Source organism: Carassius carassius, chromosome 38 (genome assembly GCF_963082965.1).
Source record: "Carassius carassius chromosome 38, fCarCar2.1, whole genome shotgun sequence".
Classification (NCBI taxonomy): Eukaryota; Metazoa; Chordata; class Actinopteri; order Cypriniformes; family Cyprinidae; genus Carassius; species Carassius carassius.
The window spans coordinates 18,554,707-18,571,340 of record NC_081792.1 but is presented as its reverse complement, the minus strand read 5'-3'; the positions used below and the strand labels follow the sequence as shown (position 1 = coordinate 18,571,340).

The following is a 16,634-nucleotide window of genomic DNA, read 5'->3' as shown; positions in this document are numbered from 1 at the left end:
CTCAGCGGTTACCCGCTGATCTCGCAGTGGGAGTGCTAAATACCATCACTCAGGCTAGACACGACGTCTGTATGCCTCAAATTGGTCGGTGTTCTCCAGCTGGTGCACAGCTCGAGGTTATTCACCCCTTAGTTGTGAGGTGACGGAGGTCCTCTCCTTCCTACAGGAGCTGTTGGATAAGGGCAGAGCCCCATCCACGCTCAAAGTTTATGTGGCGGCCATCGCGGCGTTTTCTGAAACGGCGCTCGGTCAGTCAATAGGAAGGAATGATTTAGTCATCCAGTTCCTCAGAGGAGCTAGGAGGCTGAATCCTCCCAGACCTCCGTCAGTCCCTATGTGGGACCTCGCGGCGTTTTTGGAGGCCTTGAAGGGTCCCCCTTTTGAGCCTATCCAATCGGTTAGCCTTCAGCATCTGTCGTTCAAGACAGTATTCTTGTTGGCTCTCGCTTCGGTGAAGCGTGTGGGTGATTCAGTCGTGCTTGGAGTTTGGGCCCAATGACTCAAGGGGCATACTCAAACCTAGGCACGGTTATGTGCCGAAATCCCTCAACACACCGTTTCGGGCTCAGGTTATTGCCCTGTCTGCCCTGCCGGTGTCAGGAGAGGATAGAGACTCGAGTCTTCTTTGCCCTGTCAGGGTTTTAAGAGCTTATGTGTCTCGCTCTGCTGCCTTTCGGCAGACGGAGCAGCTGTTTGTCTTGTTCGGTGGACATTCCAAGGGAATGGCTGTTTCGAGACAGACTCTATCCAGATGGATAGTTGATGCCATACCGTTAGCTTACGCTTCCAGGGGCCTTCATTGCCGTTGGGCGTCAGAGCACACTCCACAAGAGGCGTCGCCTCGTCGTGGGCGTGGTCTACTGGGATCTCCTTGCAGGATATATGTATGGCGGCAGGTTGGGCAGTACGAGAGAGCTCTTGTAAGAGAACGTACTCGGTTACTAAACGTAACCTCGGTTCTCTCTAGAAGAGCGAACGAGTACTGCGTTCTCTGCCGTGCGTACGATTCACTCTGGTTCGCTTCGGCGATGAAATAAATCAGGTAAGTCAACCTTTTCGAGCTCCTTTTATAGGTTGGGCCACACCCGTTTCGGCGGGAAGTGGTAAGAAGGGCGCGAAGCGCCCTTCTTGGTCTGATGTTGCATCAGCCTGCGCTCGATAGGCTGTGCAGTTGCCGCAGAACAAGCCAATGAGCGAACGAGCCGTCTCGCCTATGGCTGTGTACTGCTGCAAATGTGCTTTACAAAAATACAAAATTAAGGATAATTTTTTGCTTCAGTATTTCGTGAAAAGACTTTTCCCGTAGCGTCTTAGCTAAGACGCAGTACTCGTTCGCTCTTCTAGAGAGAACCGAGGTTACGTTTAGTAACAGAGTACGTTTTCCTTTAAATAAATAATTTATTTCGTTTCGTTAATAAAAAGTTTTAAACTACATTACCCACAAGCCTCCGTCGTTCTATCTATGGAAAGGCAAAACTAGGGGCTGTTTTTTATAGTAGTTCTGTAGTTCATTGATGTTATGCTTTGGGTTAGGGTTAGGATCTCGCTAAAGATGTAAATTTTATCAACATAGAAACACTTCATTGTTGACTTAATTTATTACTAATGTGATGATAGCAGCAAAACATACTTTTTAACATGATGCGCTGTTTAATATGGGTTAAAAGATAGTCCAACCACAGACTGTCCTGAAAATTCACAGCCAATGACATCAAAGCTGAGCAGCGGCATCACACTTCCTTATCAATTTATGACAGATGTCTTTCATTTTTCGGCTGAAGGGATGGATTCGGTTAACAATAGATTCAATTTGCTACTTATTAGATTCTGTTTTATTAACGTCTACACCTTCCTCCGTTGTTCAGCTTGACAAAAATTGGGCAATATTGATGTGCACATGCCCAGCAGTCGCAGTTGTATCCAACAGATAGATTCCTCTCATTAAATATAAGACACATTTTTAAGATTTAGATTTTTTTTTGACCAAAGACAAATATATTTACTAATCGAATGATGTGCTTCTAAAATTTACATTGTATATTACATTGTGTTTTAAAGTTAAAATTGTTCACATTTGTGTTTCTTTGATTTACCATTCTCTACCATTTGAACTCTATGAATAAAAACAAAAAAAGGAAAAATGAATGAATGAATGAATGAACAAATAAATACATAAAGCATAATGAACATGCATAGTTTTGTAAGGATCTTCCAGTATTTATTGATGTCAAACTCATTTAAAGACAGCGTGCCCAAATTACAGCACTGCATCCTCTGTCACCAAGCTCGTTTTTGCCACCATAAAGAATAAAAAGGCAGTTATGTTGTAAACGTTAACTGTTTCCAGCATGCAAATGAAAGTGCTTTTATTAAAAAACAAAACCGTATAAATACAGTATGTCTTTCAGAGAACACTGAAAAAAGGATAAATTTTCTTAAAAATTAAATTGACCAAAATGTAGGGGAAGACTGTGTATGAATATCTCCTTTACTAAAACTCCTGATGAGAACTGATGCTTTTTTTAATCATAAAAGCATTAGGAAGACACCAAGTAAAGTTTACTGTACGACGCTTGGAAAAGAGAACACAATGCTTTATCAATACAAAAAATATTATTTTTAACTATTGTTTTCATCACTGGTTCTGTAATGTATTCATTATAAGCTTAATTAAAGCAAAGTTACATCTTCTGCAAAAGTCAAACCACTGCAAAGTCTAATCACTGATCCAGGGACCATTTCTGTGTGTGTGGGGGATAAAGAGTTAATGAGGTGAGTCCTTGTACATGATGGAGAACTACAGTGTTATCTGCAAACAATCCTTTAAGACAAAAAGAAAGGAAATATTATTAAATTACATTAAACTTATACATTACACTGGGTTTTGTTTAGACCATAAAAGCAGCCTCTGTAAAGATGCTGTATAATTAAATGTTAAATGCATCCATTATTAAAAGCAAGTAATTAATAGCAAGCTATAGTCATATGAATTCTTTTGATAGTGTCAGATGAGACAATATCATACAAGTGTTAATCTGAATTATTAAGACTGTGATGTGCGTCTGTGTTTAGGGTTCATTTTTAAGACTTTGACCCTGTCCAGATACCCACACTTGCAGTCTTGGCCACTTGAGAGTGTGTGTACGTGACAGTGTGTGCAAAAGACTGTCCCCGGTCTTAATAATGCCAAAGCACAGTGTCCTTAACACACATTAAACCTCTCCAATACTGCTCTGGAGCACTATACAACGCTTAGTGTATCCCATCATGCATCGTGTTTTGGAATAAATCGTCAGACTTTTTGCCGAGATCTCACAAGAGGGCACGGAAAGCTGTCCAATGTACAGTATGTGAAAAATTGATAATTAGATATTAAAAATCTCTGTAAACACATACAGTAAGTGTGTCCCATAAGGCAGTGGCTCCCTATCCTGGTCCTGGAGAACCCCAACACTGGACATTTGAGATGTCTCCCTGATCAAACACACCTGATTCAGCTCATCAGTGTAGACTCCAAGACCTCAAAAGTGTGTTTGTCAGATAAGAGAGACACCAAAACCATGCAGTGTTGGGGTTCTCCAGAACCAGGATTGGGAAACACAGTCATCAGCTCATGAAAAGTTCGACACACACTTGTGGTCATCATGCTCACTCGAACACTAGGCCAAATACAGGAAAGACGTCAAATAAGTAATCAAGTGGTCAAGTGCAAAGATGGCAAGTGTGGGTATTTAGACAGTGCAACAGTTTAAGAAACAACAAATGCTGTACAAATGATAACAGCAGGAATGTTTGATAAAAGGGACAAACTATCACAGAGTTACTGTTGCAAATGTCTGCCTCCGCAGCTTTCTGTCTTCTCCATTTCTGAAGGAATACCTCTCCAGAAACACCACTGGGCTGACTGCCTCTTTTCAGCTAAAAATAAAAAGAATAAAAAAGGGGAGAAAAAATAAAATTGAATTATATACAGAATGTTAAAAATGATCTGTGAGCAAAATATTTAGATATAAACTGATATGAATGAACTGCAGGATGGAAAAATAATTTTTTTATTATTTTTTTTTTAATTTGTTTTTAATTTGTTTTTTATTTACATTAAAAGGTATTAAAAGCATGGTACAGAACATATGATTACTGTGACATCTGTCATATAAAAGCACATAAAAACACTAACATTACAGTGATACAAACATAGCTGGTTTAGTGATTATTGTATTGTTGTGTTGATTATTAATATACCATAGTAAAACTACAGTTACTGTGGTAAAACATGGTAAATGTCCCGTTTACTGTGTTTTATTCATTTAATTTATTACTATTGTAAGTGTCGTGATTACCATGATTTTACTACAAATACAACTTACATCATTGAACCTGAAATTAATATAAAACGGATCGAAGGTCTATGGCACATCACGTGAACGATAGAGTTTAATCACCCCAGTTAGCAGCTGTGTTCATTTATTTAAACGCAATGAAACTCAAAGACAGCCGCGGATGACCGATATAATACAGCGATTAAACATATGGCGCTAATCTGATTAATAAAGAAGACAGAATACATTTTATAAAAGGCATTAAAAGAGCGTATTTACGATTACTCACCCAACCCGTGCCACTTTTAAACTGGTGGCAAGTATCGCGATGTGTGCTGAATGAGACTTCTTGGACGTGATTTCATAGCGATAAACATCTCATGTCCTCGCGTCGAAATCCTGACGCCAAAAGTTTCCCACTGAAAGCAATGAAGGTCGTAGTGCGTCGATATTGCGACGCATAAAGGCACATTTGGCGTCATAAAAGTGACGCTAGGGGCGCTTGACCATGCTTCGGTTTTTGACGCCTTTGGAGTGAGAATGGGTTGTATATTATCATCTACTGTAATCTACAAACTGTGAATTAACCATGTTAAAAAAAATATTCTGTTTTGTAATATTGTATTTGTACATGTTTGAGTGTATATTTATGTATGCATGTATACATATATCTACACACTACCAGTCAAATGTTCAGGGAATAGGTTTTTTTTCTTTAAGCAATTTTTATTTTTATTAAGCAAGGAAGCATTAAACTGATTTAAAATGACAGTCATAACATTTATCATGTTAAGATTAATAAAAAATAAGCACTGAAGACTGGGGTAAAATATATTAAAATAAAAAACGGATATTTTTAAAAAAATGTAATCGCAGCCTTTGCAAGCAAGACTTTACAAAACCATTTAAACAAAAAATCAATCGTACTGTCCCATAATCTTTCAATGGTAGTGTATATAGTATATGTATGTATAAGAATTACATTTCCTGGGTCATAACAGACATCTAAGTATCATGCTTAAATATCTTTAAGATGCCAATATTTTGTAATGCATTGTTTGTTTAGCTTGTATTAGTTCTCCAATATCTTTTGAAATACACATGAAACATTCACAATCACAACTTTGTGATGTTTGTGAGCATGAATGTCGGTATATATCATGCATTTGAGGAATACTGAAGAGGCTGCATAGAGGGTATCTAAAAAATGACTGATGTGCACCACCAAGGGAAAAAACAGTGTCACTACAAACCACTGTGCTAAAGCTGTTCAACACTGCAAAATGCTGTTGTATTCTCAGATCTTCTGGCATTTTGAAACAACTAAATAGAAAATCATATCTACTGGGATTTAACAAACAAACAAACTTGCAGAGCTGCCAATACAAAAAGAGAAGATGTGTGGAAATCCATTAGACAACACATGGGACAAAATCATTATCATGGAAGATAGAGATTCGTAATAAAAAAATATTCAATATTGTACATCTTTCTGAATCTTTTACATTGGAAACAACAGTGCTTTGAGTACCATTAACTTCATAACAAAAACTGTATAAGCAGTTTCCAAACTCAACTTAACCGACAATACTAAAACCCGAGATCAATCCATACTATGTTGGCAAAGTTTAAACCAGACAGAGTGTCAGAGAGCCCCGGAGCAGTTGGTGACAGACCAAGACATGCTAATGAATGTGAGTCTTTTAAATAGGGGTGTGGTTTCAGATCGACACAGCCAATCAGCTATAACCTAGTGCACTCTTACCTGTATGTCTCCATCTGACACACAACAAATAAAAATATATGAACGTGGCACAAGCAGAAGCGACACGTGCATTGCAAAAGCAACAGTTTGTGATTAATGGCGAGCTGATTGAACATTTATTCTTTTTAATAATTAAGCAGCACAACATTCACTATCTGCAGCTTTGCTCTATCTAATACTAGCTCCATGTATCATTACTTGGCATCTGACCTGCACATGAACTAGCTACACATAAACAACAACTTTGGAGGAGTTACTGTAGACAGATTAGAAAACAGCTCATAATTACTTGCTAATACATTTATTATTTGACTATTATGCTATTTTTGTTATGGATGGATTCACAGCCAAATATTATCACTCCATTAGTACTGTTCCATAATTGAATAATTGAATTTCATTTTAACACAGGCTATTTTCATTGTAAGTTTTGCACAGCATAATTTGTATGATTGAAAGGAGAAAACTTCTGCCTCTTTTGTAAAGCTTAGTCTTGCATGGTAACAGCATTGACTATGAAACTATGAACTATTTAATTCAATTTGATGAATTAATCATAAGTATCTGCATCCACTTTAAAAGAGGTGGTAAAGGAAAGTAGTCATTTACACAAATAACACACAAACTGCTTCCTATCCGACTAGATAGAATTGCTATAAATGCTATCCTTTAATACAAAATTATATTAATTCAGTAGGCCTACTCATAACAATATGCACTTTATTTTTCACCAGATAAATAGAAAGAGAAGATTGAGATTTCAGTGCTATCAACACAAAGCGCATTTGGAAATGGATGCAATTTTCATCTAAAGCAATAACTAGTCAATAGTTTATGAGAAACTGGTATCAACTACATAAACAACTGTTAATTTGGCTTGCCACAGTGATTCGGTTCTGTAACAGCATTCTCTTCTCAAATATCCATACATCATTTGATTTTTGTCTTCTATCATTAGCTTCCCTTCCCCTAAAACAAACAACTGTATCAAGCATTACCACTAGAGGTCTCCATTTTACAAACTCTGACAACAAAATGGTTCAATCTAGCTCCTGGCTAGATTTTAAACCAAAATCATAAGAAGAGCATGCTAGGATATGCCAAGCAAGGCATGTGGTAGGAAGTGATGTCAGGGCTAAAGAAGCAAAGTGCCATCAGGGATTAGGAGTCAATCAATAAATCACAAATCACATCAGAGCCACACATGACTTTAATCTTGTTTGTGTGGCGCTTTGGGCATAAAAGCATTTTACCAGCATCATAAGTGATAAAACTCTAATCATCTACACTGAGAGCAGATTCAGTGACTTCACAAAAATGCAAAAGCCCATCCCTGAAAGCACACAGTGACATGGATGATGGCAGATGGACAAAGAGGCGATAGGGACAGGCATTTACTGACAGTGCAGCTGAGCAGTGTTTTTTATCAGTTCCTTGCCGATTCTTTGCAATTATTTAAAAAAAATTACTTTGGCACTTTCTAAGTCAAAACTGTTTCAACACCAGTTTTTCTCAAGTGTGGCCTTGAGTTTAAGTACTTAGCTGCACTGTTACATATTTAAAACAGACAGACAGAATTTGAGAGAAAGACAGAGAGAGGCTGCAGCAGAGACAGAGCAGGGCAAGAGATAGGCGGGCAGGCAGTTCATTCCCCCATTACCTACAACTGTGGAGTCAGTATCTGGGGTGCCTTCAGTCAACACCACAGGAAAGACAGAAGGAGAAGAGGGGAGACATGTGAGAGCAAGTCAAAGAAGACAAAGAAGAAATCAAGCCGTTAAGAGAGAAACAGACTGAGTTAAAGACAGCACAAAACATCAGGAAACAACAGTGTGAACTGAAGGAGACAGAAAAGTATTGTTAGAAGGAAAGAGAACGACGGAGTGGAGCACAGACAGGAACACCCAATGATTCTGCTCTCAGATTTACTAACAGCTCACAGCAGCAGAGTGAGAACTCGCTTGCTGACCTTCATTAGTGAAATGCGGTGACTCCACAGCATACACTTCTCCTGCTCCGACCTGTGTGCGAGCTGCAAGGTAGAACTTGAACCGCGTGAAGCGGTTAGGCAAATTCACGCTGTACTCTGTCACGTTGGGTAGAAAACTCTGGACCTTCCTCTCTCCCACCTGCGTCCCGTTCACTGGAATCGCACAAGCAGAACAAATGAATAAGTATGCTCGATTTTTTTTTACTTTATGGAGAAAATTTGAGAGGTGCCTGCACTGTGCAAAATTCGTTAAAGTGCTTATGGTGCATTTCATTCATGTTGGAAAGATTGTTTTTTTGTTGATTGCACATGAACAAAGTCATTATGAGTTTTGCTGGTTTCAAGTGCACCTGGGAAACTTATACCTCCAAGTCGGGCACACGTTATTACAGTACGTCACGCATTTAAGTCAAGTCACCTTTATTTGTTGCTTTTTAGTGTTCCTGTAGCTCAAGTGGTAGAGCATTGCTTTAACAAGCGCAAGGTTTGGGGTTCGATTCCCCGGGAACACATGATAGATAAAAATTGTTAGCCTGAATGCACTGTAAGTCGCTTTGGATAAAAGCGTCTGCTAAATGCATAAATTTAATTTAAATGATACTGATAAAATGATTAATTTAAATGATACTGATTGTGTCAATGTCAAAGCGGCTTTACATTGTCAAACAGGAAAATAACAAAGATAATTACAGAGAGTCATTTTTCAGCTAAAGTTCATTGATGATTAAGTGATGTCATCATCCAGTTCAGTTAAGTTAGAAACATAACAGAATTTTTTTTTATTATTATTTATTATTCATTATTGTGAGAACAATTATTTATTATTAATTTTTGTGAACGAGCCCAAATAACTGTATGAAAACATAAAGCAAAAACACACCTGAAGCACACTCCTTATTAATTTAGAAAAAGCTGAGTTTAAAATATTGCCGTATTTTTGGTAGGAAAGGTTTATTGGCATCTTGCTCCAACCAAAGTGATTTGATTGCATTTGGCATCATAATTATGACTTCCAAACTCATAAATACGAACTTCACAGGAGGAGTTGAAACATTAGTGTGTTGCTGTGTATTTACTGGGATTTTAGTGTGTTGCTATTTGTTTGCTAGTGTGTTCTGAGTGGCTTATAGCTTGGCTATTATTCCTAAGCTAAACTTAGCATCAAACTTTTTGCTTTCTGTATGTTTACACACTAATTTTTTAGGCTTTTCTTTGTGTATGGTGAGCTCACCTGTATGGTATTGTAGTGTGTATCCAATCAGGACACCATTTGGCTCAAGAGGTTTTTCCCACTTCAGGTGAACCACATCTGTGTGCCTTTGAATCCTAAAGTACTTCGGGGCCCCTGGCTCTATGAAAGGATTGTGAAAACTATTCATATTCTGCTTCTGAATATAAACATTGCACATTGGATGTCTCATCGTAGCTAATGCTAATGCTATACCACTAAATCATAATAAGGCGAATCCTACCTCCCTCCTTGGTGCTGAACTCCACAGTGTTGCTTTGTGGTCCCTCATATTCATTATTAGCCACCACCATGTACATCTTGTATTTGCTATATGGAAAAAGCTCTGTCAGGATGCCAGAGGGATGTTCTGCAGTGGTGAAGAAACCTTTATGCAACTTTGTCTTGTTCACTTTCAGGCCCTTTATGAGGCTGGCCTCCCGCCAGAAGTACAACTGAGAATATGAGATGAATATTGAATTACAATGGTGGCAAATAAGTAATTTTAGAGCATTAGAGCATATATATATATATATATATATATATATATATATATATATATATATATATATATATATATATATATATATCAGGCAGATGTTTGGTCACTCACCTTGTACTCTTTAAACTCTCCGTTCACAGTGCTAGGGTCCATAGGCACCCAATGAACATTTACTTTGGTGCTGTTGATCTTCGACACCCTGAGTTCTGTTGGTGCAGCAGATGGTTCTGATGGAAAAAATATGATTATTACAAAACAAACCAGAAAAGATATTTAAGACTATAAAAGGTGTCATTAAATATGTCATGTTAGTACTCACTGTCTTCCCCAGAATAACCAATGACTATGTTTGACTCTGGGCTTTGTCCAAAATCATTAACAGTCTGTATTTTAATCTCATATGGGACATAAGTGTCTGTATTATGAATAATGTGCTTCGTTCTGGTTGTGGTTATGTTATCCCACTCTTCCTCAGTGTCTTTCCTTCTCCATGAGACGACATATCGCAGGTTTGGCCCGTTCCTTTCTGTGTTCTTAAGTGCCTGTGAAATGTAGAGATAGATTAGGTCTCTAACTGTCACATCTGTCTGCTTTTTCAAGGTATTTCAATAAACATAGTTCATTTTACCTGCCATGTGATCTCCATGTTGTTCTTCTTGCTTCCCCAGCCTTTAAGACCACTCGGCACAACATCAGGAGCTGAAACAAATCATTATACATTTCTAAATGACTGTTTAAACACTTTCTAACACATTTCAGTCAGGGCTTATGGATATAGCTGATCTCTTACGGGCTCCGCTGGTCTGATAGCGTGCAGAAGGGAGGCTGGGTTGACTCTGGCCAACAGCATTGATCGCAACCACTCTGAACTGGTAGTTGACAAATGGTGAGAGTTGCAGGTTAACTGAGTTTAGGTCGCCATCAAATATAGACAGGTTCTGCCAATTCCCCGGCTCCCACCTGTCCTCTTCAAACTGGACAAGGAAATCTGCAGTAACGCAGATCAATAAAATGGAAGAGGTAGAGATATCAGTCCAACACAGAGAAGGAAACTCAAAAGTGCATGACATTAAAGATAAAATGTAATAGGTCATATTAACTTGACTGATCAGTGACTTGAGACCCTATACTCTAAACTCACGTGTAACAGGATTGTTGTTTTCATTCCCAGGCACCCAGGTGAGTCTAACACTACGTGCTGAGGGGTCCGAGAGCTCAAGATCCTGAGGGGGGTCGGGTCGACCTGGAAGAGAACAACATACTAATTAACCATGTTAACTTATACGAGTAATAATTATTCTCAGATGCTGAGAGTAAGAATTAAAAAAAATAAAAAACAGAGACTGATTGTTAGCAGCTTTATTTGGGCATTAGAAATACCTGCAGGGGAACTACGATTTGAGGCAGATGAGTTGTCATCCTCTATGAGGTAAAGGTCAAAGGTCAGAGGTCAAGCGTTAGTGTGGCTATCAGTAGATAAATATAATAAAAGACATACACTGTAGCTAAAAGGAAGCACAACAGTAGTAATATTCAAGCAAACTCTTAAGAAAACATGCTTTATTTTTCATAAAGGGAAGTGCTGTGTTGTTATTTTTAAGAGTGACAGATCAAAGAGTTATAAAAGTACAAAAAAAAGTTTAGGGCAGTTTATTATCCTCTGGATATGTGACATGTGACTGTCCCCCATGTCCATATCAATATGTGCGTACCTGTGACTGTAAGGCGAGCTGAGGCAGAGTCCTCATCTATCTCAGTTTTGGCAGTGCATGTGTAGGTTCCTCCATCTTCTGGATTGACATTGTGAATAGTCAAGGAATCCTCATCCTTTCTAAAACGGCCACTAAAACACAGAAATTAGACGTCAAGTACACACTACCGTTCAAAAAGTTTTTTATTCATTTTTTTATTTTTTATTAATACTTTAATTTAGCGAGGGTGCATTAAATTAAACAATAAAAACTTTTAGATTGTTACAAAAAATATTACAAATAAATGCTATTCTTTAGAACTTTCTATTCATCAAAGAATCCTGAAAAAAAGGCTGCATTTTTTTCATGTTGATAATAAGAAATTCTACTTGAGCGCTAAATCAGATGACAATATAAAAATTTCTGAAAAATCATCAATAAATTACATTTTAAAATATATATTTAAAATAGAAAACAGCACTTTTAAATTGTAATAACATTTTAAAATATTACTGTTTTTACAAATTTTCATAATTAAATGAACCCATTAAATGAACCCATGTGTGAAAAAAAAACAAAACTGAACAATCTTTGAATTTAAAAGAGGTACTACTGAAAGTAAACGTGGTATATAACAGTGAAAAATAGTGCACAATCTAATTATGATTATATTGTATACAGGTATTGTTACATGACATTACATCCAGCTAAAGCTTAGAGGCGTGTCATCTTTCAGCCATGTGACCGTAGCAGGAAGGGAAGGATCATGTTTAACTCTACAATGAAAGCGAACTGTGCTTCCTTTGGGTTGTGTGACATGTTCAGGTGCCTGCATTATTCTTGTGGGCTCTGAAATGAAGTACAACACACAGAGAGTAAATGAAGGAATTCATGCACAATAATGTTATGTGCTTTCTTCAAAAGATTCAAAAGTTAGCGTGTAAATATAGAAATAAATCAAGACAGATTTAGTGATTAATGCTTCTGGTCTCACCTTTAACCTCCAGGCGCACCTGATTCTCCATCTTGCCCAGAATGTTACTGGCAACACAAGTGTAGGTGCCTTGGTCTTCTGGCCGTGCTTGTTTAATCTCCAAAGTACCATTGTGGTACAGCTTGTACTGACCACCATCCAGACCACTGCCAAGGCCATTCTTAAACCTAAACACACATGTACAGTATATTCATGTCATTGGTATTCTAAAACCCAATAGTTTGGGTCAGTGAGCTTTTTTTTTTAAAGAAGAAATTAATATTTGTTCAGTGAAGATACATTTAATTAATCAAATGTGGCAGTGCAGGCAATGAAAACTGTCAGTTTCCACAAAAATATAAAGCAGCAAATCTGTTCTCAACATTGATAATAAATGTTTCTTGAGCAGCATATCAGCATATTATTTCTGAAGAATCACTGGAGTAATGGCTGCTGAAAACTCAGCTTTGTAAATACAGCCTCCTATTTTACATTTTTGAACGTCTGTGTATCTTTTCAAACAATGAAACATAAGCTCACCAGCGCAGTACAGGGAACGGTGAGCCAAAGAAAGGGCAGTCAAGGAAGGTCCTGTTGTGTTCAATGACTTTGATCAACTGGTTCTTTGGACCTAGCATCCGTGGTGCCAAGTCTAGGGAGGAAACAACACTAACATATCACATATCATATCTTGTGACCTCTCTGAATATTTTGAATGACTGACTCTTTATCGTATCTTACCCAGGATGTTGACAAAAGCATTGGCCAGAAGATAACCATGCTCATTGGAGGCGTTACATTGGTAAACAGCGCTGCTGCCAATCTGAACTGAATGGAACAGGATGGTGTCACCAAGAACTTGCCGGTTTGGGTTTGGCTGCGAACCTGAAGTTACACAAACAAAGAGCAGAAAACATATGCATTACTGCTTTGTGTTATGATGAAGTCTGTTAAAGACAGAAAAGCAAGTTACTCACTTTCTATAGGTTCCCCATTCACCAGCCATTGGATAGTGGGTTTAGGGTTCCCTCTGGCACGACACACTAATCGTCCATTCTCTTCTGGGGCAAGCACCAGATTGGTGGGCGTATCTAGCCAATAGGGAGCAGCTGTAGAGTGCAATAAAGAAATCTTAAAATTAGGATAAAAGAAACAGTATGCATCTCATGAACAAGGAGCATCTTTCGTCTTTTCTCTACGGCTCACCTTTGACCTGGACTTCAACAGAATGGCGAATACTGCCGATCTTGTTACTGGCCATGCAGGTGTAGTCGCCAGAGTCCTCCTCGGACACATTGAAGATACGTAAAGTTTTACTGAAATTCTCAATCTTTACTTTTTTGGATGGGAGGTCTGCTCCTCTTTTAAACCAATCAATGGTAGGTGTTGGGCTGGAAAAATTAAAGATGAAAAAGGACAGATTTAAAACAAACAACATCACCTAATACCCATAATAGCTTTGTTCGTCTTCTGGACACAATTTAAGATATTTTGGATGAAAACCAGGAGGCCTGTGAAAGTCTCATTGACTGCCAAGTAAGTTCCACTGTTAAGGTCCAGAAAAGTAATCTGAATTTTATGAAGTGACGAAAATACTTTTTGTACATGAAGAAAACAAAAATAACAACTTTATTCAACAATTTGTCTCCTCTGTGTCTCTTCGCATCACTGTAGCGTCATTTTGGAGAATATCTGCTGAACGCAAACGGCGTAAGCTATTCTGTGTCAGGCATGACACAAGGATATATTTTCTGGATATGTATTTATGCTTTGATTTGATCCGTTCAGCGGATGTTTTCCAAAATGGTGCTACGGTGATGCGGAGAGACTTCATAAAATTCTAATTGAACCACTGATGGCAGATGGACTATTCTGACGATGTCTTTCATACTTTTCTGGACCTTGACAGTGTAACTTACTTAGCAGTCTATGGGACAGTCACAAGCCTCCCGGGTTTTCTTCCAAAATATCTTAAATTGTGCTCAGAAGACGAATGAAGCTTTTAAGGGTTTTAAATAACATGGGGGTAAGTGATTAATGACAAAATTCTCATTCTGGGGTTGAGTATCCCTTTAAGTCTTAAAAAAGTGGCTTGAAACCAACCCGTTTCCTACTGTGTTTGCTGTAAAGTACAGCAACGTGTTTATTTCTTGGGGAGACTAAGGTAATTTGGAACAAATAATAAGATCCTGCGGTTGTTCTATCAATCTGTAATACAGAGTGTTTTACAGTATGGCATCGGTGCACGGTACAGCTTTCTCTGTTCAACCTACAGCTACACTGGCTAGACTGTTATATATTTGTTCAAACATTGTGGGCCAAACACTTGAGCTAAGTTTTCATGATGCATATGCTAAAAAGAGTCTAAAGGCAAAATTATGTCTCATCCCTTCCATTTTTTATTCGGGGAATATCAGCTTCTTCCTTCAAACAGAAGACCATATGCTCGTTTGAACAGATTACAGAAAAAGTTTGTTTTTCATTACGTCATTTTGATGATCAAAGATGAGTTTTAAGGGATAAAAATAGTGACTGCAGGAAGACTTAACTAAAATCATTAAAAACAGTTTTTGGTAACTAAAATAACTTTAAAACAAAAATTATTAAAACGGAATAAAAATAAATTACAGCTAAATAGAAATATAAAAAACTAAGAAAATAACAAAAGCTCATAGAAAAATAAAAACTGAAAATATAAAAATAAAAGCTAATTCTATATTAATAAGTATGAGAACATTATATAAACCTGAGTAAAATAACACTCACACTCCAGCTGCTATACACTCCAGAAGAAGCTGTTCCCCTCGGAGCACTATCTTGGAGCTGGACAAGCCCTTCGGAGACAGAAAGGTTGGCTGGGTTTCTGGTACATTGCGTGCTGTGGGGAAAAAAAGAGAAACTTGTTAACATGCACAGAAAGAGACACTGGCTTGAGTTAGGAGCTTAATTACAGTACACAAAATTATGGAAAACCTAATTTTTAATGTTATGGATTATATACTTGCTAATTCTAAATACACACACACACACACACATAATATACATTCACATATGTGAGAGACAAAGTAATAATTAACTGGAAAAGGAAAGGAAAGAGAGTTATTTCTTACTCTCTAAAGTAAATAATTCATTTGTGAAATCTAAAAAATTCACATTACCAGTGGTAAGAGATATTAAGTATGAAAGTTACAAAACTGGTTACATTTTATATATAACCAGTTTTTAAATATTGCTAGAATTTCAAATAACGGATTTCTATTTTAAAATATAATTTTTTTACTTATTCCTGTGATGTCAAAATTTTGATTTGATGCTCAAGAAATTTATTTTATTGTCAATGGTAAAACAGTTGTGCAGCGTAATATTTTTGTGGAATAGATCCAAATTTTATTTGGAATAGAAATATTTTGCAACCCCAACCATGAATTAATAAATGTCTTTATTCTCACATTTGATGCATCCTTAGTGAACAAAATAATTAGTTCTTTAAAAAAATATTAGTGACCTCAAATGTTTTTAACCAATTGTTTCTGTAAAATTTATGTTGTTTATAAAAGCGTGAAAGAAGAATCGTATAACTGTGATGACAGACAGATGTTTAGACATTAAATCCTGGTTATGTGAAGACAGACAATCTTCTCAATGAGGAAGACTTGATGAGCAGGGCAGTATTAGTCCCTATTGTAAAGTTTATCTAGTAGTAAGATTAGCTCTCAGTTATTAGCATTGCCAGCAGTGCTCTAGGAGAGGGAGTGACAACAGCCTTTGTTGGTGACATTAAGTGGGAGGACAACATCTGGTAGATCTGACTATGAAGCTGCCAAGAACACATGTTTCACACCAATGTCACGTGTGTCTGTGGTCACAGCAGTGCCAGTTCCCTGTCAGTGCAACTCCAAAATGCCCTACTGGAAACTATACGAATGTCTTTAAGAGACAAACTTATGTTGTCTGATCCTGACAATATTGTCATATATGGATATTTGGGTGTATCTCAAAAAGCCATCAAGAACATCCCTGGTTCATATTTAACCCCAAAATCAATCAATCAGTCTATCTATCTATCTGTATGTATATATGTGTTTGTGTGTGTGTGTTATATACACCGATTATATAATTAAATTAAATTTAATTTATTTATTTGTAATTATTTGCTAGATTTTTGT

The 16,634-nt window shown here is 37.4% G+C and overlaps 1 protein-coding gene across 10 annotated transcripts in view; it reads right to left on the bottom strand.

Moving 5' to 3' along the window:
- Positions 1 to 16,634, bottom strand: part of LOC132119466 (neurofascin-like) — a 98,391-nt gene that overhangs the window by 26,216 nt on the left and 55,541 nt on the right. For 7 of the 10 annotated variants that reach the window (XM_059529467.1, XM_059529469.1, XM_059529475.1 and 4 more), the window contains 18 exons: positions 15,235 to 15,346; positions 13,675 to 13,859; positions 13,446 to 13,577; positions 13,210 to 13,353; positions 13,009 to 13,120; positions 12,490 to 12,656; positions 12,197 to 12,344; positions 11,517 to 11,647; positions 11,185 to 11,226; positions 10,946 to 11,047; positions 10,595 to 10,792; positions 10,433 to 10,503; positions 10,124 to 10,346; positions 9,916 to 10,031; positions 9,547 to 9,757; positions 9,306 to 9,425; positions 8,054 to 8,227; positions 7,745 to 7,774 (listed from right to left, as the gene is read on the bottom strand). In XM_059529467.1, coding sequence (XP_059385450.1) covers positions 7,745 to 7,774; positions 8,054 to 8,227; positions 9,306 to 9,425; positions 9,547 to 9,757; positions 9,916 to 10,031; positions 10,124 to 10,346; positions 10,433 to 10,503; positions 10,595 to 10,792; positions 10,946 to 11,047; positions 11,185 to 11,226; positions 11,517 to 11,647; positions 12,197 to 12,344; positions 12,490 to 12,656; positions 13,009 to 13,120; positions 13,210 to 13,353; positions 13,446 to 13,577; positions 13,675 to 13,859; positions 15,235 to 15,346 — 2,418 coding nt within the window. The remainder of the gene's footprint in view (positions 1 to 7,744; positions 7,775 to 8,053; positions 8,228 to 9,305; positions 9,426 to 9,546; positions 9,758 to 9,915; positions 10,032 to 10,123; positions 10,347 to 10,432; positions 10,504 to 10,594; positions 10,793 to 10,945; positions 11,048 to 11,184; positions 11,227 to 11,516; positions 11,648 to 12,196; positions 12,345 to 12,489; positions 12,657 to 13,008; positions 13,121 to 13,209; positions 13,354 to 13,445; positions 13,578 to 13,674; positions 13,860 to 15,234; positions 15,347 to 16,634) is intronic. The other 3 variants (XM_059529471.1, XM_059529474.1, XM_059529472.1) reach the window with 2 other exon arrangements.